The sequence below is a fragment of the Callorhinus ursinus genome, unplaced genomic scaffold, assembly GCF_003265705.2.
Source record: "Callorhinus ursinus isolate GAN/ISIS: 27379988/994484 unplaced genomic scaffold, GSC_fseal_2.0 scaffold98, whole genome shotgun sequence".
Taxonomy (NCBI): domain Eukaryota; kingdom Metazoa; phylum Chordata; class Mammalia; order Carnivora; family Otariidae; genus Callorhinus; species Callorhinus ursinus.
The window spans coordinates 436,921-461,794 of record NW_027397160.1 but is presented as its reverse complement, the minus strand read 5'-3'; the positions used below and the strand labels follow the sequence as shown (position 1 = coordinate 461,794).

At 47.1% G+C, this 24,874-nt stretch overlaps 2 protein-coding genes across 13 annotated transcripts in view; one reads left to right on the top strand and one right to left on the bottom strand.

Annotated features, from left to right (window-relative positions):
- Nucleotides 1-24,874, bottom strand: part of ADARB1 (adenosine deaminase RNA specific B1) — a 147,337-nt gene that overhangs the window by 24,790 nt on the left and 97,673 nt on the right. For all 11 annotated transcript variants that reach the window (XM_073888902.1, XM_073888897.1, XM_073888898.1 and 8 more), the window contains one exon: nucleotides 14,815-14,996. In XM_073888902.1, the coding sequence (XP_073745003.1) occupies nucleotides 14,815-14,996 (182 nt within the window). The remainder of the gene's footprint in view (nucleotides 1-14,814; nucleotides 14,997-24,874) is intronic.
- Nucleotides 330-1,958, top strand: LOC112816777 (L-lactate dehydrogenase A chain-like). 2 transcript variants are annotated; one of them, XM_025863489.2, is made up of 2 exons: nucleotides 330-1,106; nucleotides 1,376-1,958. In XM_025863489.2, the coding sequence occupies exons 1-2, from the start codon at nucleotides 420-422 to the stop codon at nucleotides 1,529-1,531; spliced, it is 843 nt and encodes a 280-aa protein (XP_025719274.2). In that variant the 5' UTR covers nucleotides 330-419; the 3' UTR covers nucleotides 1,532-1,958. The 2 variants fall into 2 exon arrangements, with proteins under 2 accessions (XP_025719274.2, XP_025719273.2); XM_025863488.2 differs by having other exon boundaries at nucleotides 330-1,958.

Sequence of the window (24,874 nt, the reverse complement as noted above, 5' to 3'; positions counted from 1 at the left end):
TGGCTAAAATTAACAAGTCAGGAAACGACAGATGTTGGCGGGGATGCGGAGAAAGGGGAACCCTCCTACACTGTTGGTGGGAATGCAAGCTGGTGCAGCCACTCTGGAAAACAGTATGGAGGTTCCTCAAACAGTTGAAAATAGAGCTACCATACGATCCAGCAATTGCACTACTGGGTATTTACCCCAAAGATACCAATTTGGGATCCGAAGGGGTACGTGCACCCCGATGTTTATAGCAGCAATGTCCACAATAGCCAAACTGTGGAAAGAGCCAAGATGTCCACCGACAGATGAATGGATAAAGAGGACGTGGTATAGTTGGAGCCGCTGCCGCCGAGTCCGGATTCAACCTCACGCGCCGCTGACGCCCGCCCGCCCGACGTGCACTCCCGATTCCTTTTGGTTCTAAGTCCAAAATGGCAACTCTCAAAGATCAGCTGATTCAGAATCTTCTTAAGGAAGAACATACCCCCCAGAATAAGATCACAGTTGTTGGGGTTGGTGCTGTTGGCATGGTTTGTGCCATCAGTATCTTAATGAAGGACTTGGCAGATGAACTTGCTCTTGTTGATGTCATGGAAGACAAACTGAAGGGAGAGATGATGGATCTCCAGCACGGCAGCCTTTTCCTTAGAACACCAAAAATTGTCTCTGGCAAAGATTATAATGTGACTGCAAACTCCAAGCTGGTTATTATCACAGCTGGGGCACGTCAGCAAGGGGGAGAAAGCCGTCTTAGTTTGGTCCAGCGTAACGTGAACATCTTCAAGTTCATCATTCCTAATATCGTAAAATATAGCCCAAACTGCAAGTTGCTTGTCGTTTCCAATCCAGTGGACATCTTGACCTATGTGGCTTGGAAGGTAAGTGGCTTTCCCAAAAACCGTGTTGTTGGAAGTGGTTGCAATCTGGATTCAGCCCGGTTCCGTTACCTAATGGGGGAAAGACTGGGAGTTCACCCATTAAGCTGTCACAGGTGGGTCCTTGGGGAGCATGGAGACTCCAGTGTGCCTGTATGGAGTGGAGTGAACGTTGCTGGTGTCTCTCTGAAGAATCTGCACCCTGACTTAGGCACTGATGCAGATAAGGAACAGTGGAAAGAGGTTCACAAACAGGTGGTTGACAGTGCCTATGAGGTGATCAAACTGAAAGGCTACACCTCCTGGGCCATTGGACTGTCTGTGGCAGATCTGGCCGAAAGTATAATGAAGAATCTTAGGCGGGTGCATCCAATTTCCACCATGATTAAGGGTCTCTATGGAATTAAAGATGATGTCTTCCTTAGTGTCCCTTGCATCTTGGGACAGAATGGAATTTCAGATGTTGTGAAGGTGACTCTGACTGCTGAGGAGGAGGCCCGTTTGAAGAAGAGTGCAGATACACTTTGGGGGATCCAAAAGGAGCTGCAGTTTTAAAGTTTTCTAATGTACCACTTCACTGTCTAGACTATAGCAGGATTTTAGTTGGAGGTTGTGTATATTGTCCTTATTATCTGATCTGTTACTCAAGTAATATTAAAATGGCCTAAGAAAAAGGTCAGTTTCCTAAAGTTCCAAATAGGAATGGTTCACCAAACCCTGCAGCTGTATCCTGGTACTGGATGATACCTGTCTTTGTAGCCCTAAATTGGTTAACGTAAGTTAGCCCCACCGTCTCAGAGGCTCCACTGCCAGAACTGAGGTTGCTCTGCACACCAGATGTGTGTTTACTGTGTGTTCTGTCACTTCGGGTTCCTTCCCCCAACACCCGACATTCCTAGTCCATCTTTTCCAGTCAGTCACGTTCTGGGATCCAATGTATAAATTCAATATTGAGTGTATCGTGCATAACTGTCCTAAAGGATCTTACTTTGTGTACCATGTATGTCAGAATATAGTGTACATGGCCATATAACGTAAAAAGACAATGCAGCCAACTAAGTGTCATACCAACTAAAATACCAAATAAATTTTGAACGGTGACTCTTTTTTGAACAAAAAAAAAAAAAAAGAAGATGTGGTATATATACACAATGGAATATTATGCAGCCATCAAAAGGAATGAGATCTTGCCATTTGCAACGACGTGGATGGAACTGGAAGGTGTTATGCTGAGTGAAATAAGTCAATCAGAGAAAGACATGTATCATATGACCTCACTGATATGAGGAATTCTTAATCTCAGGAAACAAACTGAGTGTTGCTGGAGTGGTGGGGGGTGGGAGGGATGGGGTGGCTGGGTGATAGACATTGGGGAGGGTATGTGCTATGGTGAGCGCTGTGAATTGTGCAAGACTGTTGATTCACAGATCTGTACTTCTGAAACAAATAATGCAATATATGTTAAGAAAAAAAAGAAGAAGAAGAAGAAGATAGCAGGAGGGAAAAATGAAGGGGAGTAAATCAGAGGGGGAGACAAACCATGAGAGACGATGGACTCTGAGAAACAAACTGAAGGTTCTAGAGGGGAGCGGGGTGGGGGGATGGGTTGGCCTGGTGATGGGTATTAAAGAGGGCACGTACTGCATGGAGCACTGTGTGTTATGCACAAACAATGAATCATGGAACACTACATCAAAAACCAATGATGTAATGTGTGCTGATTAACATAACAATAAAAAATTTAAAGGAAAAAAAAAAACCCAGGTAACACAAATAGCCTATATCTATTCTGTTATAGATCATGAACATATAGGTAGTTTCTCATAGAGAAAACCTCAGGCCCAGATGTCTTCACTGGTGAGTTCTACTAATGTTTAAGAAAAAATTGGTATCAAATCTAAACCAATTCTTCCAGAAAACTGAAGAGAAGGAAATGGTTCTCCACTCACTTTATGAGGCCAGTACTACCTTGATGCCAAAACCTGACAAAGATACTCAGACAACTACAGACCAATATCACTATAGGCCAGTGTATCACAGGTACAAACATTCTAAGCAAAATATTAGCTTTATCAAATCCAACGACATTTAAAAACAAAAATACATAATGACTATACAAGGTTTGTCCCAGGAACACAAGGTTGGCTTAATATTTAAAGAACTCAATCAATGTCACCATATTCCATGTTAACAAACTAAAAAAAGAACCAAATTATCAGCTCTATTGAGAGTAGAAAAAAATGTCTGACAAAATCCAATATTCATTCCTGATTAAAGACTCCTTAGCAAACTAGAAATAGAAGGTCCCTTAAACTGAGAGAGGCATCTGTGACACCCCACAGCTAGCCACACTTAGTGGTGAAAGACTGACTGCTCTCCCCGCAACTGCACCCGAGACAAGGATGCGTGTGCTCAGCCCTTGTGCCCTTGTGCTCCACGTTCTACTGGAGGGCCCGTCTGGGTGCTGTGGGGCAAGGAAGAAATCAAAGGCATCTGGACTATAAGGAATAACTAAAACATAAACAACTTGACCATCTATAAAGAAAATTCAACGAAATTTATAAAAGCTATTAGAACTAATCTCTCTCTATATCAGCAAGGAACACCTGGAGACTGAAACAGAAATATAACATTTAAAGCAGCATCAAAAATACAAAACACTTAAAGATAAACCTGACAAAAGATGTGTAAGCTATGCTCACTGTAAAGTGCAGAGCATGCTGAGCAAAATGAGAGCCTGAAGAAGTGGGCAGGCGTCTGTGCTCGTCCCCCGGGAGATTCAAAGTCCTTAAGACGTCAGTTCTCCCCCAAATCGATCGACATATTCCATGCAAACTTAGTCAACATCCAAACAGGGTTTCATGCAGAAGTTGATACACTGATTATAAAATTGCTCTGGGGGCGCCTGGGGGGCACAGTCAGTTAGCATTCGACTCTTGATTTCAGCTCAGGTCATGGTCTCAGGGTATCAAGCCCCGTGTCGGGCTCCGTGCTCAGCACCAAGCAGAGTCTGCTGGTTCCTCTCCCTCTGCTCCTCACCTCACTCATGCTCTCTCTCGCTCTCTCAAATAAAATCTTTAAAATTGCTGTGAAATGCAAAAAGGACGTATGTAGCCAAAACAACTTTGAGAAAGAAGTACAAAGTTGGAGGACTAATTCCACCTGATTTCAAAACTTATAAGACCAGTAATCGTGACAGTGTGATACTGGCATCAAGACAAACAGCATGGAGTTTCCTCAAAAAGTTAAAAATAGACCTACACTACGATCCAGCAATTGCATTACTGGGTATTTACCCCAAAGATACAAATGTAGGGATCCAAAGGGGTAAGTGCACCCCGATGTTTATAGCAGCAATGTCCACAATAGCCAAACTGTGGAAAGAGCCAAGATGCCCATCGACAGATGAATGGATAAAGAAGATGTGGTCCATATATACAATGGAATACTACTTAGCCATCAAAAAAAAAATAAATTTTGCCATTTGCAAGGACGTGGATGAACTAGAAGGTATTACGCTAAGCAAATAAGTCAGTCAGAGAAAGACAAATACCATATATTTCACACATATGTGGAATTTAAGAAACAAAACAGAATCATAGGGGAAGGAAGGGGAAAATAAAATAAGATGAAATCAAAGAGGGAGACAAACCATAAGACAAACCTGTTACCTCTAGGAAACAAACTGAGGGTTGCTGGAGGGGAGGAGGGTGGGGGGAGGGGGTAACTGGGTGACAGGCATCAAGGAGGGCACGTGCTGTAGTGAGCACTGGGTGTTATACACAACTGATGAATCACTAAACTCTACCTCTGAAACTAATAATATACTATATCTTAATTAATTGAACTGAAATAAAATAGAAATAAAATTTTTTAAAAAAGACAGTAGTGGATCCTGGCTGCCTTCAGCTCAGGTCATGATCCTAAGGTCCCAAGATCGACTCCCACATCGGGCTCCTTGCTCAGCGGGGAGCCTGCTTCTCCCGCTGCCTGCCATTCCCCCTGTTTGGGCTCACTGTCTCTCTCTCTGATTAAAAAGAAAAAAAAAAAAAGGACTGACAAAAAGATCAATGGAAGACACTAGCATCCAGAAACAGACCTCCACGTATACATGCAAACTGATTTTTAATAAAGGTGCAAAAGAACTCAGTGGAGAAAGGATGAATTTTTCAATAGATGGTGCTGGGTCAATTGGATAAGTTATATGTTAAAAAAAAAAAAAAAGAACTTCAATTCATACCACACATCCTACACAAAAATTAGCTCAAAATGGAATATAGTGCAAAATTTAAACACTGGAACTGTAAATTTTTTAAGAATACAACACAGGAGAAAATCTTTGTGACACTGACTTAGGCAAACATTTTTTAGATATAACATCAAAACCGTGACTTAACAGAAAAGTTGGTAAATATGATTTTATCAAAACTAGAATTATTTGGTCTCTGAAAGACATAAGGTTAAGAGAATGGAAAGAAAAACATTTTCAAATCATATATCTGATAAAGATCTTATAACCAGAATACATAAGTAACTCTCAAACTCAGTAAGAAATTAAACAACTTGCTAAGAAATGAGAAAAGTTTTGAACAGTTTATTGAAGAAGACATACAGATAACAAAATAGCACATGAAAAGATGCTCAACTTCCTTGGTCATCGGGGAAATGCAAATTAAAACCACAAGGAAACACCCTACACACCTGTCAGAAAGCTTGGCATGGCTCCGTACTCAGTGCTGGCAAGGATGAGGAGGAACAGGAGCCTCACACAGCACCAGTGGGAGTGTAAAGGGGCAAACCACTTTGGAAAGGTGTGACAGTGTTCTGAAAAATACAACCTGCGCCTGTCTTAAGACCCACCCTTCATACCCCTAGGTATTTACCTAAGAGAAATAGAAGGGGATGTCCATCCAAAGGCTTGTACATGAATGTTCTCAGCAGCTTCCTTTGTAGCAGTAAAAGACTGGAAACAACCCAAGTGCCATCAACAGTTGGATGGACACACAAGTTGTGGTTTATCCACACAACCCATTACTACTTAGCCATGAAAAGGAACGACCTACTGATAAACTCAACAAACACGGATGAACCTCAAAATAGTTACGGTGAATGAAATAAGCTAGACAAAAAAGTACATATCTTATGATTTTTGTAAAATCCTAGAAAATGCAAACTAACCCATAGCGGCAGAGCGCATATCAGTGGTTGCCTGAGGGTGGGATAGGGCAAAGGCTTCGGGGGAAGGTGGGATTACCAAGGGCACCAGGAAACGGGGAGGGCGGTGGGCAGGCTCATTACCCTCCCTGTGGTGAGAGCTGTGCGCATGTAAACGGAGCTCAAAACTTACCAAATTGTATTTTTTAAATATGCAGTTTATGCCAATTATACCTCAATGAAACTCTGGAAAAACACTGCAAGGTAATTTAAAAAGAAAAAATATTGTTCTCATTAAAAAGTAACACTTGCTCATTGTGGGAAATTCCAAAAATTCACACAAAGCTCAGAAGAAATTACAGGTAGGACGACACACAGAGAGAGACACTGTAATAGTTCTGGGGGCTCTCAAGCAGATGGAAGCTTCCCGACTACGAAGCTTTAAGCAAGAAGCACACTTGCATCCCACCTCTGAGATCCTGACTTAGGGTAGGTTTTGTGGGTGGGTGGCCCTGGCTGGTGTCTCTAAACAAAAACAGAAACAAACACCCTTCACCAGTAACTCCTGAAGACTCTCTAAAGATTTTTTAAATCCCCCCCCCCCCCCCCAAGAATTCTTCCTTCTCAGATGAGAATCGCCATTTTAATCCTTGTCCTTCTGGCAAACGCACACATCAGCGTGCTTGAGAGCATGCGCGCGCGTTCTGTACGCTGACTTCTGCACTGATCCTTGATCCTCTCTTACAGTCTATTCACAGATGTGCATTACTAATAGCTATAAAACTAAGCTATACTTAGATTTCTGGGTATATTGTTAAACTTGATTTTCTAGGACTTCATTTAGGAGTTTTGCATTTTTAGTCATAGGTGATGCTGTCTGTGGTTTTCTTTTTATCTGTGCCTCTCTGTCCAGTTTTGGAATTAGGTCAACTGCTCTTTCCTATGACCTGGAACGTTTACATAAGAGGCGGAATTATGTTCTTTGGCAGACTGATTAAAATCTGCGAACTTGTTGGAAGGTAATTTGTTGATAATATTTTCAATGTCTTTGCTGGAAATTTCCTTTGCCAGATTTTTGTATTTCTGTTGGGGTGAATTTTGGCAATTTACATCTTGCTTGTCCTTTTGTTGTTGTTGAGATTTTCAAATTTATCAGTATTAGAGCTGAATAAAGAATTCTCTTAAAATTCTGATGCCTGCCTCCGTATCCACAGATACACCAATTCCTACCGTTAATTTTGTTTTATCTGACATTATGTTTTTATCCGATGGTAGTAGATCTCTTTCATTGTTCTTTCAAATCAACACGTTTTAGTTTTGTTGATGGCCTATAATCTTACTCCGTGTTCCGTCCCTCCCTCTTGCTTTCTGTCTCTTTGATTTTCTTCCTTCTTCCTGTAGTCAGCTTCTTATTTAGCTCTACTGCAGTTTTCCTTCTCAATTCTGGATCAAATGCTTAGCTCATCGTTTTTGATTCATTCATTCAGGGCCATGCATGATTCTGCCAAGTGAAACTGTGGCTCTATCCCATCATTTTTGATATGTGTATTCTAGGAGTCCAGTTTAAGAATACTTGCTGAAGAGAGTCTAACCTCCAAGTGGCTGAGGACTTTTGGTCTTAATTTCAGCTCTTTATAGCTGGCTTTAAGTTTTAGGGTCTGCAGTAAGAGAAAGTAACCTGTAGAGTTAATGAGTCTGGATTTAATTACCTATGACCGTGACCGTGTGATGCACTGCAGAGCTGAGTAGTGTGACAGACTTGAGAGGACAGTGTCAATCCTGTTATTAAGTCCAAGCTACTTGAAGGAGACCATTTCTAGCATCAGTTTCAAGTGGATTCTCTGTCCTATCTCACACCAGTTCCTCAAAACCATACCTAGTATTAGGTTAAAAGCTGGCAGTGCTGTTCAGCCTGAGTCCAAAGGCCTGACAACCAGGGCAGATGGGGTAAATCCTAGTCCAACTGTAGAAGGTGGGGTCGGGTGTCCCAGCTTAATCAGTGAGGCAGAAAAAAGAGGTAAATTCCTTGTTCCTCCCCTTTTTGTTCTCCACTCTTTGTTCCTCAATAGGTTAAAAGATGCCCACCCACACTGGGGAGGGCAATTTGCTTTACTGAGTCTACTGATTCAAATGCTAATCTCGTTCTGCAAAAACCTCACAGACGGAAATAATGTCTAATTTGGGTGCCGGTGGCCACTCAATTTGACACATAATATTAGCCATCACAGTACATTAGTTTACCCTTCCTTTCCCAAATAGCTTTTTGTGTTTCCTGGAGTTTCCATATTCCTTTTTTTTTTTTAATTGTTCACAAAGAAACATTTACTTTCACATTATCATAAGACCATTTAGTTTCTCAGGCTATTTGTTAAAATGCATTCATTTTTTTCTGAAAACCATTCTTTTTAGAGCTCTCTGATATGATTCTCTATTTTAACTTGGAATTGTTACATTTTAGTCTTGCTGGTAAGTTATCTTTTTCATTGTATTCTTGGATTTACAAAGTATTTTTCTTGGATTCCATATTTTTCTCTTTCTTAGATGTCTTTTTCATTTTGCTACAGTAGCCTCACTATTTTTCCTCAAAAAAATATATATATTGGAAAGAAACCCTCTGAATCCTTGAACATCTGAAAATTATCACTTTGTTCTAATGCTTAATATTTGGTTAAATAAGAAATTCTACAAAAACCATTTTCTCTTCAGCTCTGGCTTCCAGTGTCCCTGAGAAGTGTTACATAAATCTGATAACTTATTGCAGTTAATTTAGAAGCTTTCAGCATCTTCTCTTTACACCTTTGCTGTTCTGAAATTCATAAGGATGTGCTAGGAATGGATTTTTTAAAAAAATTCTGCTCACTACCCAGTGCATTCTTTCCATTGCAGTACTCATGGTTTTCTTCAGTACCCCAGAATTTTCTTCTATCATCTCTTCCTCTGTTTCCTATTTCCGAAATGCTACCAGATAGACATCAGATTAACTTTCTACATCTCCTAACTCTTCACATTTTATACTTTTCGGCTCTGAGTTGTCAGAGATATATTTGATACACCTTCCTCTCCCCTCACAAGAATTACTCTACAAGGGAGAGTTTTGTTCTGCTCACTACTCATCCCAACATCCAGAACAGTGCCTATTATATACCTAACTGGTGTTTGTTGAATGAATGCTTTCTAGACCTTCAAACTGATATTTGCTTTCCACATTGACAAAATACTCTACGTATACTGGTAAGGTTTGTTATTTATATTCTCTTCTGTTCCCTGAATTAGGTTTATTTTCTCTTAGTTGTTCTATTTTATCATATAGATCATTCACTTCTGTGCTATTTATTTTCCTCAAATGATAATGGTTGTTCATTCATGTTTGTGAATAAAAATCTTGGTTGATTAATTTGGGTAGCTGGCATAGTTTCTTCTATGTGTTTCCTGGCTGTGTATATGATTCCAGGGAGAACCTAGAGGGAAAGCCACGTCCAGCCAGGACCCACATCGCCTTCTAGACCAAGAGTCCGGGGGTCCAGCCCAGTCCTTGCTTGGCTGTCAGGATGGTCAGGGGACCCTAACCACTTAGAGAGTAGCCCCACCATGGGTGAGACTCCCTCAGAGGAAATAGCTGGCCTCTCCCTAGACGTCACAAGGCCATGGGACACCGAGGTACTGTTAGGAGGTAAACATAGTCCTGATACCACCTTTTTCTCATTTTACTGATTCTCTGCTATTAAGACCTCGTACCTTATGCTCTGGAGTTCTGTCAGGGTATTTGGGTCTTTGGTAGTATTACTAGCACACCTGTTCTATTTCTGACACCTGCTTGGCATGCAGGTTCCTTCAGGTCACTGAGCTCATTCAAGGGCATGGCCTTTCAAGTAGACAGAATCAGGGAGGGTTTCTTGAGGGTCTGGAGTGGAGGTGGGGACCTGTTTAGAACAATTGGTGGGGAATCTCTGACCATAATGGAATTGACTCTTCCATGAATAAATGGATGATACTTGTGCTTTCTTCCTTTGCAATTCTACTGCTTCTTTACAATAAAGTCAAAATAGAGGATTATTTTTGAATACTTAAGCCTTAGAATTACAACATTTTGCATATTAGAACTAGAAAGAGTTAACTGAGAACATAAGACCTTAAAGTACGAATCGTTTTTACATTTTAAGCTAAATAAAGTGCCATCTTTAGCAAGAATGGAGAAAATGAGGCAAAAAGGAACAGCTAGCCTGAAGTTTCAATGCAAACCATATGCTTTTTCTGGGGCAGAAAGCCCCCAAACGGTCACAAGAGTGTATATATGTCTATGAGTCCCTGGGGCCAACACCACCATGGGGACGGGCACCAATGAGGAGCTTATCTTTCTGGGGCCACAAAGCGAGAACTAGGGTAATGAGTCAATCACAGGCCGCGGTGCAGAAACCAAGAGAATCGGGTGCAGCTTGGCTGGCGATAAGAGTCCCTCAGCTGCTGTAAATTGAGTGTGCTGGATCCGGACTTCTGGAGCGAAACTACAAACTGTGAGCTGGCCTGATGACGGTCACGGTGAACACCTGAGAACACCAGCTGGCACGGGCACTGCTTAGTCCCCTCCCTAAATCTATTGTCTATGGGTTCTCCTATGTTAATGGGTAATCAAAAGTGAATTATGTATATAACGGTCAGTAACAGATATTTAGGGTCACTAGAGGTTCCTGTTACAGAAACTGTCAGCCATTTGTTAGCTGACCAGAAAAATGTGTAGTGTGCAATCTCGACGAAGGTGGCCTCTGTTCTGCAAATAATGCAAGACCTGGGTAGGAGTCCATCCAGAAACCAAGTGTGCGGCCACCAGCAGTGATGACACCTGGGCCTGAGCCTATGTCGCAGACCACGAGGGTCCAAAAGGCTGCCTTTTCACTGGGAGCAGAGCACCCGTGAGACTGCCATTCTGATTTTTGTTAAAGACGATGACTCCTGAGCTGACAGGGGAGTGAATGAAGCCAGCAGGGCAGCAAGGCGCAGGCTCTTCCTGGCCTGGGCCCCACCTCGTCCTCCTGTGTGGCCACTAACCCCAGCCAGGTCCCTTCACACCGGCGCCTCTGGCCAAAAGACTTCCTTCTTGGAACTCGACCTTGGGGTTTTACAACACCGACTTTGGGGAAGAGCCTGAGCACTCTAGTCCAGAGTGACGAGTGTGATGCTGGCAGCCTGGCCTAAGGGAGCACCCATCACGCAGACCCAGGGATGCAGGCAGGATTCTCACCCAGACTCTGCATTCCTGAGGCAATATGGGGCTGGGTGTATTGAGTTCTATAGTTTCCACCCCACCAACAGGCCGTGGGGGTGACAGGAGAAGGGTCTCTGACTTGACTTTGGATGCAGGAGGGAGGAGGCCAAGCAAGGTGGGGACACACGCCCAGCCAGCAGCGCAGATGACTCTGTTCTGCGTGTGCTCAGCGTGGGGTGGTGCAGGGGCTGCAGCTCGCCCCACTGTGAGGGAGGGAGCGTGTATATGCCCAGGACGTGGATTGAGAACAACACTCCATCAAGCATAACAACTTATTTCTGAAAAATATTCAACAATGTCAATAAGTAGCTACTTCTCCACTAAAGATCCCCACAGAGAGAATTTCTAAAAAACAACAAGCAAACCGCGTCCACGGAACTAAAGAGTTTAGAAGGCACTTCCAGGTCGCCCGGGTGGCCTCCCACCAGAAGCTGCCGTGTCCACGGCAGGCACTGGCATCACGCTGGTGTGAGCACTTCCTGCATCTTCCTGTGAGGAAACTCTTCCCAAGGCCGTTCCGGGCCTCGGGCCCTCCTCACCCACTCCCTCACACCTACCCTCTCTCGTGCGCTTAAGGGCAAGAGGCAGACGTCAGCTCCTCCAACCACGACAGCAGGTATGTGGCTTTCCACGGGTGGAAGGTGCACGGGTCTCGCCTGGCAGGCCAGCAGCACCCCTGCTTTCTATTTCAGCCACACGCTCAGCCGCTGCCTTCCCAGGAGCCCCGCACTGACTGGACTCACGAGAACCCACTCGCTCCCTTGGCACTGCCCTGGCGGTCACGCTCTGTGTCCACGCTGGCAGCCCGGCCAGCCGTGACCCTGGGGCCCTGGGAAGGTTCAGACTGCAGCCTTTCTTCCTGAGGTCTCGGCATGCACCTGGATGGCAGCCCGGCCAGCACAGAAGCCCAGACTCAGGGGCAGACAGATGTGAATCAGAAGCCAGAACTATTCTGAAGCTTGCAGGTGTCAGATCGGAAACTAATTGGGAAAGAAGATACAAGAGTTCAAGAGGCTTCCACGTCCGAGACACCAGGGAAGGGCGTCAAGCATGGGCTCTTGGCCCCACGGAGGCAGCTCACCACTGACAAGTTCTTTCTCCTCGTAAAAATCTACTTCCTACGCTGGAAGGAAAATGACATCCTTCTCATCTGTCCTTGGCACGAAGAAGCCAGCCCAGCACGACACCTGCTGCTGAAGTCCACCTGGGTCTGTTCTGGTCTTTGCTTCACGGGCTGTTCCCTGCAGGGCCCAGCTGGCTACCGCTGCTCCTCCCTGGGGATGCTGCACACCTGGGTGCTGCTGCTCTCATTCTCCCTGAACGCAGGAACCACCTGTGATAAAATGGGAGGTGAAAGGGCAGGACCGACACCATGAACTGTAGAAAAATACGTGTGCACCACAAATGCACGTGACCCGAAGGAGACAACCTTCGATGTGCCGGTTGTTCCACTGTCCAGGTCCCTTGTTAAATGGAAGACTTCCCTCCCAAGAAAGTTTGAAGGGCTTTGCCGTGGGGCCCACTTTACAGGAGTGTGACCTCCCAAACGTGAGATGTAAGACGTCAATACTCTCTGCTCTAGACTCCCCCTGCTTGAGTCCCTCCGTCCGTGATAATACCCGCCATATCATCCACCTTAGACTGTAATGTGGCGGAGCGGCATCCACGCCTCCTCCCTGCTGGTGCCCGTGGCTCCCCCAGCATGCGCTGCACCACCCCGGCTGACCGCCACAGACCAAAGACATCTCCAAAGCTGCTTGCTGCAAGGACTTGAGCTCTCTGCAAGGAAAAACACCACCACAGTTTCTAAAATAAAGCATCATCCAAAGTAAAATATCTCGAATAGTTTGCATTTTGAAACGGACTTTGCTGGCAGAGTGATGCTGTCCAGTGGCTCAGCATTCGAGAACTACTTTGTGTCCTGAAACCCCGGTGCTGCCCCGTATTTCACAGAATTCCCACACACTTGTCCAGAATGATCGTGCAGGGCACCGGCCCGGCCCCGTCACAGGGAAGACCAGGAATCCAGGCTGTCAAAGCCACAAGACCACCCGGCTCCTCGGCAGGCCCTCGGCACCCACAGGCACGCATCCACCAAAATCGCACGGCAGTGGAAGTGATGCTGGGGAGAGGGGAACGAAGAGTAGGCTCTGTTACTTTGCAACGGACTTGGTCTTCGTAACAAATACACAGAGGACGACTTCAGGGTCTCTACCTCGCAAACGCTGTTTTCGCTATCTTTTCATAGGTGTATGCACACTCATCTACACACCCTACGACAAAAACGCACCTGACTTGTATAAGGGAGCTTCCCTTTCAAAATTGTACAACATTCCCCCAGCGACATGACCTGTCTTTGCACGCGTTAGCCCTGGACGCAACACGAGCCAGCACGGCGCTGGTCCGGCGACATCGGAGCGCCTCTCATGCGCCAGGCACGAGACAGCTAGCAGCTGCAATGAAACAGACCATGGGGGCCACGCAGGGAACACTGTTTTCTGCATCATGGGAAGTTCATGTTCTAACCTTACAGGATACTTAACGCTATCTCCTCTCTCCCAGTGGAGGCGCCATGCCTGTGGATGCTCGGCGGCAATACTATCAAGTTTTAGCAGAGTATTTTTCGTAAAAAATAATGCTTAAAGTTAGGGAGCTGTAAAATGTGATCAGAAACAACCACTGGCTTTCTCCGTTTTGCATAATTTCTGTGCTCTAACAGACATGCCTTCACCTAAAATGCCACGCTGCTCTTCCCCAGGTAAAGGCGGGCTAGCAGCCAAGCACCACAGACAGGGCAGTGCGCACACACACACCAAAAAAACACATGCTTTAGTTTGGATTATGGTTTTAGTTCTGAGCTTTAAAAAAGTGAGTAAAATGACATTTTCAAAAGGATAAAAATACCTTCACTGTGTCCTTTAAAGAGGGGTGAACTGAGAAGTTAGGACCCTTGCATTCAAGAGTTCTTGCTCCCTCACTGGTCAGCACTGAGATGCTAAAGGGGACACAGCAAACGAACCAGTGACCACAGACACTCAGGGCCGGTGCAAGGCACCACCACCGCATCACTGACCCATCCCAGGTGTGCAAAACTCCATCCCCAACCTCCCTCTGAGGTGGCAGCCCAGCACCGAGATGACCAGCCCCATTCCATCTTGGACAGCTGACGCCCGCATATTTTCCATGGCATCTGTGAGTCTCTCCCACTGACACAGGACTTGAAAACATATAATACAAGGGAAAGAAAAACAGGCAGGTGCCAAGTCTGGGCAGTAAACTCATCTATAAAAGGCAAGGTTTTTGATCAGTAAAGAGAGGAACTGTATGAGGACCCACTTAAGCGGCCCAGAGGCCCTGCAACACGGCCTCCTGCCCTCTGCTCTGACAGACAGCAGCTTCCCTATGGCGTTTCCACGTGTGAGACTCTGATATGACCCAGCAGGGTTATCTGAACACCGAGTGCAAGGCCCCAACACGGCCCAGCGAGGTCATGAGGTCATGTGAACACTGACACAGCCATGCTGCAGGGGTACTTGCCGCTGAGCAGAGGCTTGTTGAGCATGTACAGCGGGGGCAGGTCTTCTATGTTGGAGATCCGCTGGTACATGGCCCTGGAGAGGTGGTCGCCATGGTAGAGGCTGCCCAGGATGATGCTCGAGAAGTAGATTGGCTCCACGAAGATGCTGAGCAGGGACCCCTGCACGCCCACCACGTTCCACCTGCAGGCAGAGGGAACACACTCTTGAGTGGAAGACGGGGTGTCACGCAGAGGGTGCCAACCCAGCACACCACACAGCTGCCTGGCCCACAGACATACTTGATGGTGAACAAATGTCAACAACGAGGAAAAGGCAGCACTTAAATGGAACTGACACAGAGGGAATGCTACTGAACGATTCTTCGAAACTGGGGAACTATCTCCTGTGACACATTACTGAGGCCTAGTGCTGGAAAGCGTCCATGAGCCACATTTCTTGGGAGAAAAATCAAAGAAGCAAGTACATTTTTATTATTTCCAGTAAAAATAACTGCAGAGGTGCCTGGGTGGCTCAGTCGTTAAGTGTCTGCCTTCGGCTCAGGTCATGATCCCAGGGTCCTGGGATCAAGCCCCGCATCGGGCTCCCTGCTCCGTGGGGGGCCTGCTTCTCCCTCTCCCACTCCCCCTGCTTGTGTTCCCTCTCTCGCTATGTCTCTGTCAAATAAATAAAATCTTAAAAAAAAAAAAAAAACTGCAAAAGAGACTTTGAAAACCTCAAACTTGCTCCTTGCCGACAATCTGAGCCAAGCTTGGTTCGATACGTGGAGGGAGGCTCGGTTGGGAGGGGAGGGCGAGCCCCCAGCTGCCCTGGGTCACTAGTCACAGCACTGTTCCCGTCACGGGCAGCCTAGGCTTTCTGCTCCAGCGCACCTACCCTCTCACCACGCGCCCCTGCCCCCTTCCTGAGTTCACAGACAGCAGGAGCCCATGGTGCCAAGGCCACAGGGCTGGGAAGGCACGGCCCACATGTTCCTGGGGCCAGGGGGCTGTCTGGACAAAGAGCAAGCAGTAACAAGGCAAACACACGACCAAGGCACAAACAGAAGTGAAATCAACTGGAGAGGAAGCAGGATTCCAAGAAAAGGGAAAGTGGGTGCCGACCTCAGGGAAGGCTCCCGAGGGTGACCCTGACGCTCAGCCCCAGGGGCCGCCTTGGCTGCAACACAGGTCAGAAGTGAGCAGGGACAGGACGGGAGGCCCGTCTTAGAAAGACCTGGGCTCGGGTTCGGGGGCTGCAGGGTCTGGACAGGCTGGGGGGTGGGGCTGGGGTGGGGTGCAGAGCCCCTCCCTGCCCCCCCTGCACCGCCCCCACCGCGAGGCTGCCCGTGCCATCTCGGCCGCACCCATGTTTGTACGCTGGGCCCAAGCCCAGCAGCCCCCTCGGCCCTCGTGGAGACAGAGGGCAGTGCCCAGTGGGTCAGTGGTGGCACAGGGTCCACTGCCCAAACTCCTGACCTGTCCGGCTCCATGCTCTATGCTGGAGCCAAACCCACAGTCACGGGCGGGTGGCTCGCAGAGCTGGGGACCTCCTGTCAGAACAGACCGAGGAGGTACCATTTGGCCATTGCCCCTGCCGGACCACAGGTCCCCACCTGCTTCATCGCTGTCTCCCACGGTGACCACGGCCCCCACGCCCAGTGGCCCATCCCAGGAGAGCCACCGTGGGACCCTGTGAACACAGGCCAGGCCAGGCCACTCCTGTGCACAAAATCTTCCAACACTCCCATCTTTTCCCTAGAAATCACCATCAATCCAAAGGCCCCTCTAGGCCCATCTGGCCTGGCTGTCCCTCCCCCACCATCCCCCTCCCATGCTTGGGCCACCAGGGGCAAGGGGGCTTCTGGCCACTGCTCCCAGGCCCTCTGGCCTGGAACCCGTCCCCAGCAGCCTCCTGGCCACAGTGCCCCCACCTCTCTGTGGGGCCTCCCACCCACCGCCTGCATGCTCTCCTGTGCTGACTTCCTACATCCTCTGAGGGTCTACTTGTCCTTATTTGTCTCCGCTCCCACCTCCCAGCACGCAAGCTCCATGGGGGAGGGGCTTCTGTTTTCCTCACCGAGACAGCCACAGATCAATAAATACTCGCTGAAGGGATGAGTCCCCAGTCCTGCATGTTCCTTCCACCCTCTGAAAAGTTCAAACACAGATTCTCCTATCTTACAAGAAAAAGCATGAACTGGCTCCATGCTTACAAAAACCACAGGGCACCCCTTCTTATGTAAATTTGAGCCTGTATAGGGGTTTAGACCATCTCTAAGGGGAATTCAGCCTCCCAGGGCAAACTAAAACAGTGATCTTGCAGAGCCCTGTATTTGTGCCGAGTCATTAATTCTGAACACATACTTCGTGAAAGAATTCTAGCAGCCACAATTGCTCTGTGGAGGCCCTGGGTGGGAACGCGTGGGTCGCCAGGCACTTCTGCAGCCGGGCTCCTGCCAGCGCACCTTACAGAGCACAGGGAGGGCTGGGAGGGTGGATGCAGCCAGGCTCCGGGCACCCGACGTCCCCAAGCAAACCTCTGCAAAGACGTGGGCCAGGTGTGCACACCCACCTCCACCTTGGTGCCTGGCTCAACCCCCCTCATGAGGGCGCAGGGGTCCGCAGCTGGGTGATGGGTGATACTAGTAAGAACCAAGTAGGTACCCAGGTGCAACGGCCTCTCTCTCCCCTCCCCAGGTGATTTCTGGGAGGCCAGGGCTCAGAGCAGGGTTGCCCAGCTGGGTCCCCTGGTGCAGCTTCTCCGTGCCCACCCACAGCCTCCAGGGAAGCACACGGGGGCCCCTCTCCTCCCCACTGCCCTGCCCCCCCTTCTGGGCTGCCTCTGAGTCTGCTACACAGGAAGAGTGGAGGGCGGCAGCCCCTCCGCCCCCACTCGGGTAGCAGGTCCCTGCTTCCTCCCTCCCTCCCTCCACGCAGCTGAGGGCACAGAGGCTGTGGTCATCGGAACCGAGACCCCCGCTCCTTCTCGACAGGACGCGCTGTGCGTCGGCCCGTGGCTCACTCTCGTCACTGGCCCCCACCAAACAGATGGCACCTGCGGGCCCCCAGCTGTAGGACTGCTCCTCCCTCCCAACGTCCAGCCTGCCCACTGCCCCGATCCTGCGCTCTCCCATCGGATGGGGACGTCTGTGGAACATGGCTGTGCCCCTCTGTAAGGGACACGGGCGGCCTCGCCTTCCAGGGGGGCCGCCCAGGATGCTCTCACTCGCTCGGGCCAGGGACAGGACAGCAGCCAGCTGGCAGCATCCTGCTCACCACAGCATTTCTGGACCTTAGCCCCCCCGGCCACGGCTGGTGTGACAGTAACAACCCCTCCCAAGCATACCTGAGCCTATGCTACTGAGTGACTCCAGGAGGATGGGGGCTGGTCCAGGGGACTGGAGGGCCGGCCCATTCAGCCCAACCCCCCCACCCCCACTTCCAGGGAGGGCAGAGGGTGGAGGCTGGTCACCAGGGACCAGGGACTTACGCCCAGTAATGGAAATCTGCACAACGGCCCCCCCAGCGGAGGGGCTCACAGCCAGGTGCTGAGGGGAGGTGTGCGGGACAGCAGCGATGCGCCCCAGCCCCAAACCCTTCTCCTGTGCGTCTCTTTCACCTGGCTGTTCCCCAGCTGTGTTCTCTCTAATAAACTGGTAAGTGCTAAGTAAATTGTCTTCCCTGCATTCTGCGAGCTCTCTTAGCAATTTACTGAACCCAAGGAGGGGGTCCTCGAAACCCTGATGCGTGGCCGAGTCAGACAGCATGTGGGTACCCTGGCGCCCAGTTCCTACAACTGGCGTCTGGAGGAAGCAGTCCCGTGAGGCCGAGCCCGTACTCTGCGGGGTCTGCGTGAGCTCCAGGAGGCGTCGCAGAGTCCTGGAGAAGTGTGTGGGGGGAGCCTGATGCTCACGTGTGTAACCCCCATCTCAACAAGACCCAGAACGTTCACATCTCCCCAGCAGAGACCCCCAGCCAGTGCCTCTGTATTACTGAGTTGTAGGAACTTTATCAGCTGAGTTCTCACCAGAAGTCAGAATCCTGTTTCCCCTTTGTGGCCTTTTTCTTTCCACTATACCTAAGGGGGTTTTGGTAAGTAAGTTTTAAATTTCTAATTTACTCAAATTTATTCATGTTTTTCTTTTTAATTTGGGCTTTCTATGCCTTGATTATGAAACCTGCTTCAGCAGAGGCCACAAAACTTAGCAGCCACTCTTCACGTTCAGCTCCTTCATCTAGCTGGAATGCGCTTCTGGGTGCCGAGTCAAGGGCCTGCTTTTCTTTGTGCATAAACACACTCCGTAGGTCCAGGACTGCTTGCAGACCACAGATCCCACATGCAGCAGAGATTGTGGTGGCAAGGCCCACGTTCCTTCCCTCCCTCCCGAGAGCCCCCGCTTCCTGCGCAGCAAGACGTGGCCCTGGACCGGGTTCCGGATGATGAAACGCAGCTGTCTAATGTGACCAGGCCAGTGGCCCTGGAGGCGTGGCCCAGGAGGCACGCTGAGCTGGCCCTCCTGCCGGCCCTCCCTACTACTTCGGAAGCTCAGAGCAGCTACAGGGGATCTGGTGAGCACTGCAGAACCTTGAGGACAGAAGGCACCTCCTGGATGCGGCAGGAAGGCTGAATCTGGACGACCCACCTACTGTTGGACCTGACTCTCTGAGACAGAAATAAACTTCTGTATCGTTTGCATTTCCTCTAAACATAGGCGACCCTGACCGCCCGTCACCAGCAGTCTTACACCTGCCATCTGAGAGCTTTCAAGGGCCATGAAAAAATGATGACATTTAATTAAAACTGCATTAAAGTTACAGCTTTGTAAGAAACTGACCAGACCGTTAAAAGTGCACTACTGGATTTGGTGTGTATGTGTGTGTTTTCCTGACAGAGGACAGCCTGTCACTGTGCTTCTCTTTACCAGCCTTGCTGGTTTGGGGATGAAGGTGGTGATGATCCCACAAAGTGAACCGGGGCTCTTTCCCTAGTTTTCTGATCCCTAAAATGGGATTCCTGGCTCTGCGAGCACGCAGAGCACTCAAGGACAAGCCGTCCAGGACAGCAGTTCCCCTTCTCCACGGGGAAATCCCTTTCTTCGAGTTTCTTCAGCTGATTTCCCCCTGGCTGACTCCCCGCCCTGGGCGTGGCGGGTGGAGTATATGTAACAGCTCCAGATTCGGTTAATGTCCTCCACCCATGCCAACGTTAGGAATGGACGCTTCTCTAAAAGGTTTGTGTAACTCCGTGTCATCCTGGTGATGAAGTTGCCTGCAATCCCGCACCCAACTCCCTACAGCATGTTTTAGCGTCAGCCGTGTCCCGAACTGTCCCCTCTTCCATCCCCAGCAGAGCTGGGCCAGGCTCTCTGTTCTTGTCAGTTTTGCCAGCTCTGTTCATGTCATCATCCTTTCGAAAGAACTTACACGGGGGTTTGTTACTACCTACTGTTTATTGTCTTTCAAAATAATTTCTGCTCTTTACTGTTTCCTTCTTTCTAAATATTTATTTGGATTTGTTCTCTTTGTAACTCCGTAGCTCTGGGGCTTTTTGTGATTTACTTACAATCATTTTCTAATTTCCACTGTAATTTCTTCTTCTGGAAGTTACTGAGGTGTGGCTGACACGCACCACATGGTGCGTATTAAGGCTCACACAGTGGTAAGAGGTGTGTGTTTGCTTGTTTCCAAGCAGGCTCCGTGCCCAGTGCAGAGCCCAGCGCAGGGCTTGAACTCATGACCCTGAGATCAAGACCTGAGCTGAGATCGAGTCGGACACTTAACCAAGACTGAGCCTCCCAGGTGCCCTAAGAGGTGACTTCTGTGTGTGCCCTTGAGACCATCACCCCCAAAGTCCTCTCAGACCTTGTCCCATGCCCGCTCGGCTGCCCCTCCTCCTCTGGCCCCTCCCTGAGCAACCACCAGCCTGCTTTCTATCACTGGAGCTTAGTGTACATTCCCTAGGATTTCTGTAAATGGCACCACCCAGCAAGCACTCCTGTTTGTCTGGTTTCTCTTACTTTGCATCATCATTTTGAGATTTACCCATGGTGCACTGGGTATCACTGTTCATTCTTTTTTCCCCCCAAGGAGTATCCCACTGTATGGACACACTACCACGTATTCATCTACTTCCCCACAGTCGGCCATTTGGTTTGTTTCCACTTTCTGACTACTACAAAGACACCTGCTAGGCACACTCGAGTGTGAGTCCGGACACGGGCTAGGCACATCTTTAACTTTTTAAGACACTGCCGAACTCTTCACAAGTGGTTGTGCCGTCTGCATGCCCGCCCTCGGTGGCCAAGGGCACTGGTTCCCCGCATCACTGTCCACACCTCATACGCTCAGTGTTCTGATGGGTGTGCTTTTGTGCTTCACGTGCATTTCCCAGTGAGGACGGTGTTGAGCGTCTCGTCATGTGCTTCTTTGACATCTTTTTCGATGAAGTGTCCATTCAGATATTTTGCGCATTTTAAAATTGCTTTTCCCCTGTGTTGAGTTTCGAGGGTCTAAATTTTAATATTGTGTACAGGCCCTTTATCAGATACCTGATTTGTGAATATTTTCTCCCAGTCGGTGACTTTATTTCTCATTCTTTTAGTGGTGTGTTTAAAAGAGAAGTAATTTTAATCTGATGGAGTTGAGTGTCTCTGGTGTTTCATCTGAGAAGGTGCCTACCACAACTGCTAGCATCTTCCCTTGCTTTCTTCTACAACTTTTACACATTTCAGTCTATGATCCATTTTGAGTTAACTTTTGTATATTGTACAAAATATGAAGTTCATTTGTTTGTTTTTACATAGAGATGTCCAATTGTCCCAGCACCACTTGTTAAAAAGACTTTTTCCCACTGAATTACCATTGCACCTTGGTCAAAAGTCAGTGTGGCTAATATGGAGCAAGTGGAATTTGAAATTATAAAACATAACATCATTTACATTAATGACTCCAAAAATTAAATACTTAGGTATAAATCTAACAAAATACATACAAAATCAATACGAGGAAACTACGAAACTCTGAAAAAAGAATCAAAGAAATAAATAGGAGAGATATTCCATGTTCATGGATAGGAACACTCAATATTGTCAGGATATCAGCTCTTCCCACCTTCATCGAGATTCAATGAGTCTTAGTCAAAATCCCAGCAAGGTATTCTGCAGGTACTGACAAACGGATTCTCAAGTTCAAATGGAGGCAAAAGACCCAGAATAACCAATACAACACTGGAGGAGAACAATGTTGAAAGACTGACACTCTGTGGCTTCAAGACTGACTATAAAGCTACAGTAATTGTGATATTGTGATTTGTAAGAACTGTATTTTGGCCTTATACATATTTGGTCTTCATCCATGGTTCCTGGCTCATGGCTCCTAGAACCCTTGGAATTTCCTGAGCGAAGAGGGCCTCATATGTGTCTTTCGCTATGTTACCGAGGTGACTTTAGAAAGCATCTAAGGATGAGGGCTGGTTTAGAAGGGTGGAACTTCCAGACCCATTCCCCTCTCCTGTCTCTAAGGAGGGGAAAGGGGCTAGAGATTGAGTTAATCACCAATGGCCAATGATTTGGGGCGCCTGGCTGGTTCAGTTGGTACAGGATGAGACTCTTGATCTTGGGGTCATGAGTTTGAACCCAACTCTGGGTGTAGAGATTACTTAAGAAATTTTAAAAATTTTTAAAAAATCACCAGTGGCCAATGATTTAATGAATTGTGTCTATGTAATGAAGTTTCCATAAAAACCCCAAAGGACAGGGTTTGAAGCTTCCGGGTTGGTGGACATGTGGATGTGAGGAGAGCAACGCACCTGGAGAGGGCTTGTAAGCTCCTTGACCCTCTCCCCATGACCCACCCTCTGCATCTCTTCATCTGCTGTTACTGAGTTACATCCTTTTCTAATAAGCTGGCGATTTAGTGAGTGAAAGGTTTCTCTGAGATCTATGAGCTGCTCTAGCAAATTAATTGAACCCAAGGAGGAGGTCCTTGAGACCTCCAGTTTATAGCGGGTTGGTCAGAAGCACAGGCGAGTTGTAGGACACCCAGCTGGTGCCAGGATTCCTTGTTAGATGTGTGAGGGACCAATCCCTCCTACACACACACACAATGGAACTGGATTCAAAATCCAAATGGTAATCAGGACAGTGTAGTACTGGCAAAACAACAGACAAACAGATCAAGGCAATAGAAAAGAGAGCCCAAAAATAGATCCACATAGATGTAGTTAACAGATCTTTGATAAAGAAACAAAGGCAACACAAGGGAGCAACCAGAATCTCTTCAACAGGTGGGGCTGGAACAACAGGATGTCCACACGCAAAAAAATGACTCTAGACACAGACCTTACACCCTTCACAAAAACTAACTCACAGTGGATCACGGACCCAAATGTAGAATGCAAAACTATAAAGCTCTTAGAAAACAGCACAGGAGAAAATCTAGATGACCCTAGGTTTGGTGATGACTTTTTCCAAGCACAATCCATGAAAGAAATATTGACAGGTTGGACTGCATTAAAATTTAAAACTTTTGCTTGGCTAAAAACAATATCCGCAGAATGAGAAGACAAGCCACAGACTGGGAGAAAATTTTGCAGAAGATATGTCTGATAAAGGACTGTTATCTAAAATATACCAAAAAAACTCTTAAAACCCAAAAAGAAAACAAAACAAACTACCCTATTAAAAAATGGGTGAAAGATCTTAACAGACACCTCACCATGTTTTTTAGCTCTTGTGAGCTAAAAGTGACCATGAGTGAGCACGGGTGAACAAGTATCTCTTGGAGACTCTGCTTTCAGTTCTTTGGGGCAAATACCCAGAATTGGAATTGCTGGATCATATGGTAATTATATGTTTAACTTTTTAAGGAGCCAATATTCACGGATGGACTGATTTAACTTTATGTTAATTTTTTCCATTTCCATCCACAATTTCACAAGTCCATATAAAATCTGAGCAAAACATCTGGTGACACTTGAGCTGATTCTAAAATATGTACAGAAGAATAGAGGTACATAAAAAGCTACCTTTAAACATGTTGAAAGGTCAGAAGTGTAAAAACTGTGTGATCTGTACAATTACATCTGATTATGAGCTAATGGTGATTTGAGAGGCTCAGAACAGACCCATCTTTGTAAGAGAGTTCAGTATGTAATAGAGATGCCTTCACAGATCAACGAGGAAAACGTCAATTATTTAGTAGATGGTACCTGGAAAACTGATTCACTGTATTAAAATAATAAAGCCAAATTATTACTTACAAATACAAATGTGTTAAAGGCCCAAATTTGAAAGTAAAATGATAAAAATCTTAGAAAAAGGTATGGGAGAATATTTTTATGTCCTTAATTTGAGAAGGAATTTCTTAAATAAGATCCTGGAAGTGCAAACCACAGGGTGAAAAATTAATGGATCAGGTAATAACAAAACGAAGGTTTGGCATGGACCAAGTGAAGACATGGGTTTGGACTGGAGAAGACACGGAACTTCTGAAACCATCAAGGACTGCAGTGCAAACTATATGAGGAACGTCTGCAGACCAAGATGAAAAAACCATGAGATCCCAAAGACAAATGGACAGAGGGTGTCAACAGGCACTTCTGATGAGAAAGATGAACGACGGAATGGCTGCCCCACACCCCCAGCAGATGCCAGTTTTCAAATGAGGCGGAAACTAGCATCACACACTGTTGGTGTAAGTGCAAACCGTGTGAGCGTTCTGGGGCACATCTGCTATCATCTGTGAAGTTCTACATGTCTACAGCAGAGATCCTGGATGGCGAAGGTCTAGAATGAGTTACGCTCATGGAAACTCAAGGCTGAACCATAGAGGAGAGTTAGGGTAGACCCAAGTCTTGACCACGAGGGAACGGACATGGTGCAGTCCATGACTATGACAGGGTCTTTGCAGAACGGAGAAGTAAGCAATCTGCTATTTATTACAGCATCAGGGACAGTTCCCAAACACTGGGTTGAATGAAACTATGAGATGCAGAATAGCATTTAAAACATAATCCCATCTCCATAAATTAACAATATATGCATAAATACCCCAAAATGACACCACTGTGTATTTTTCAAG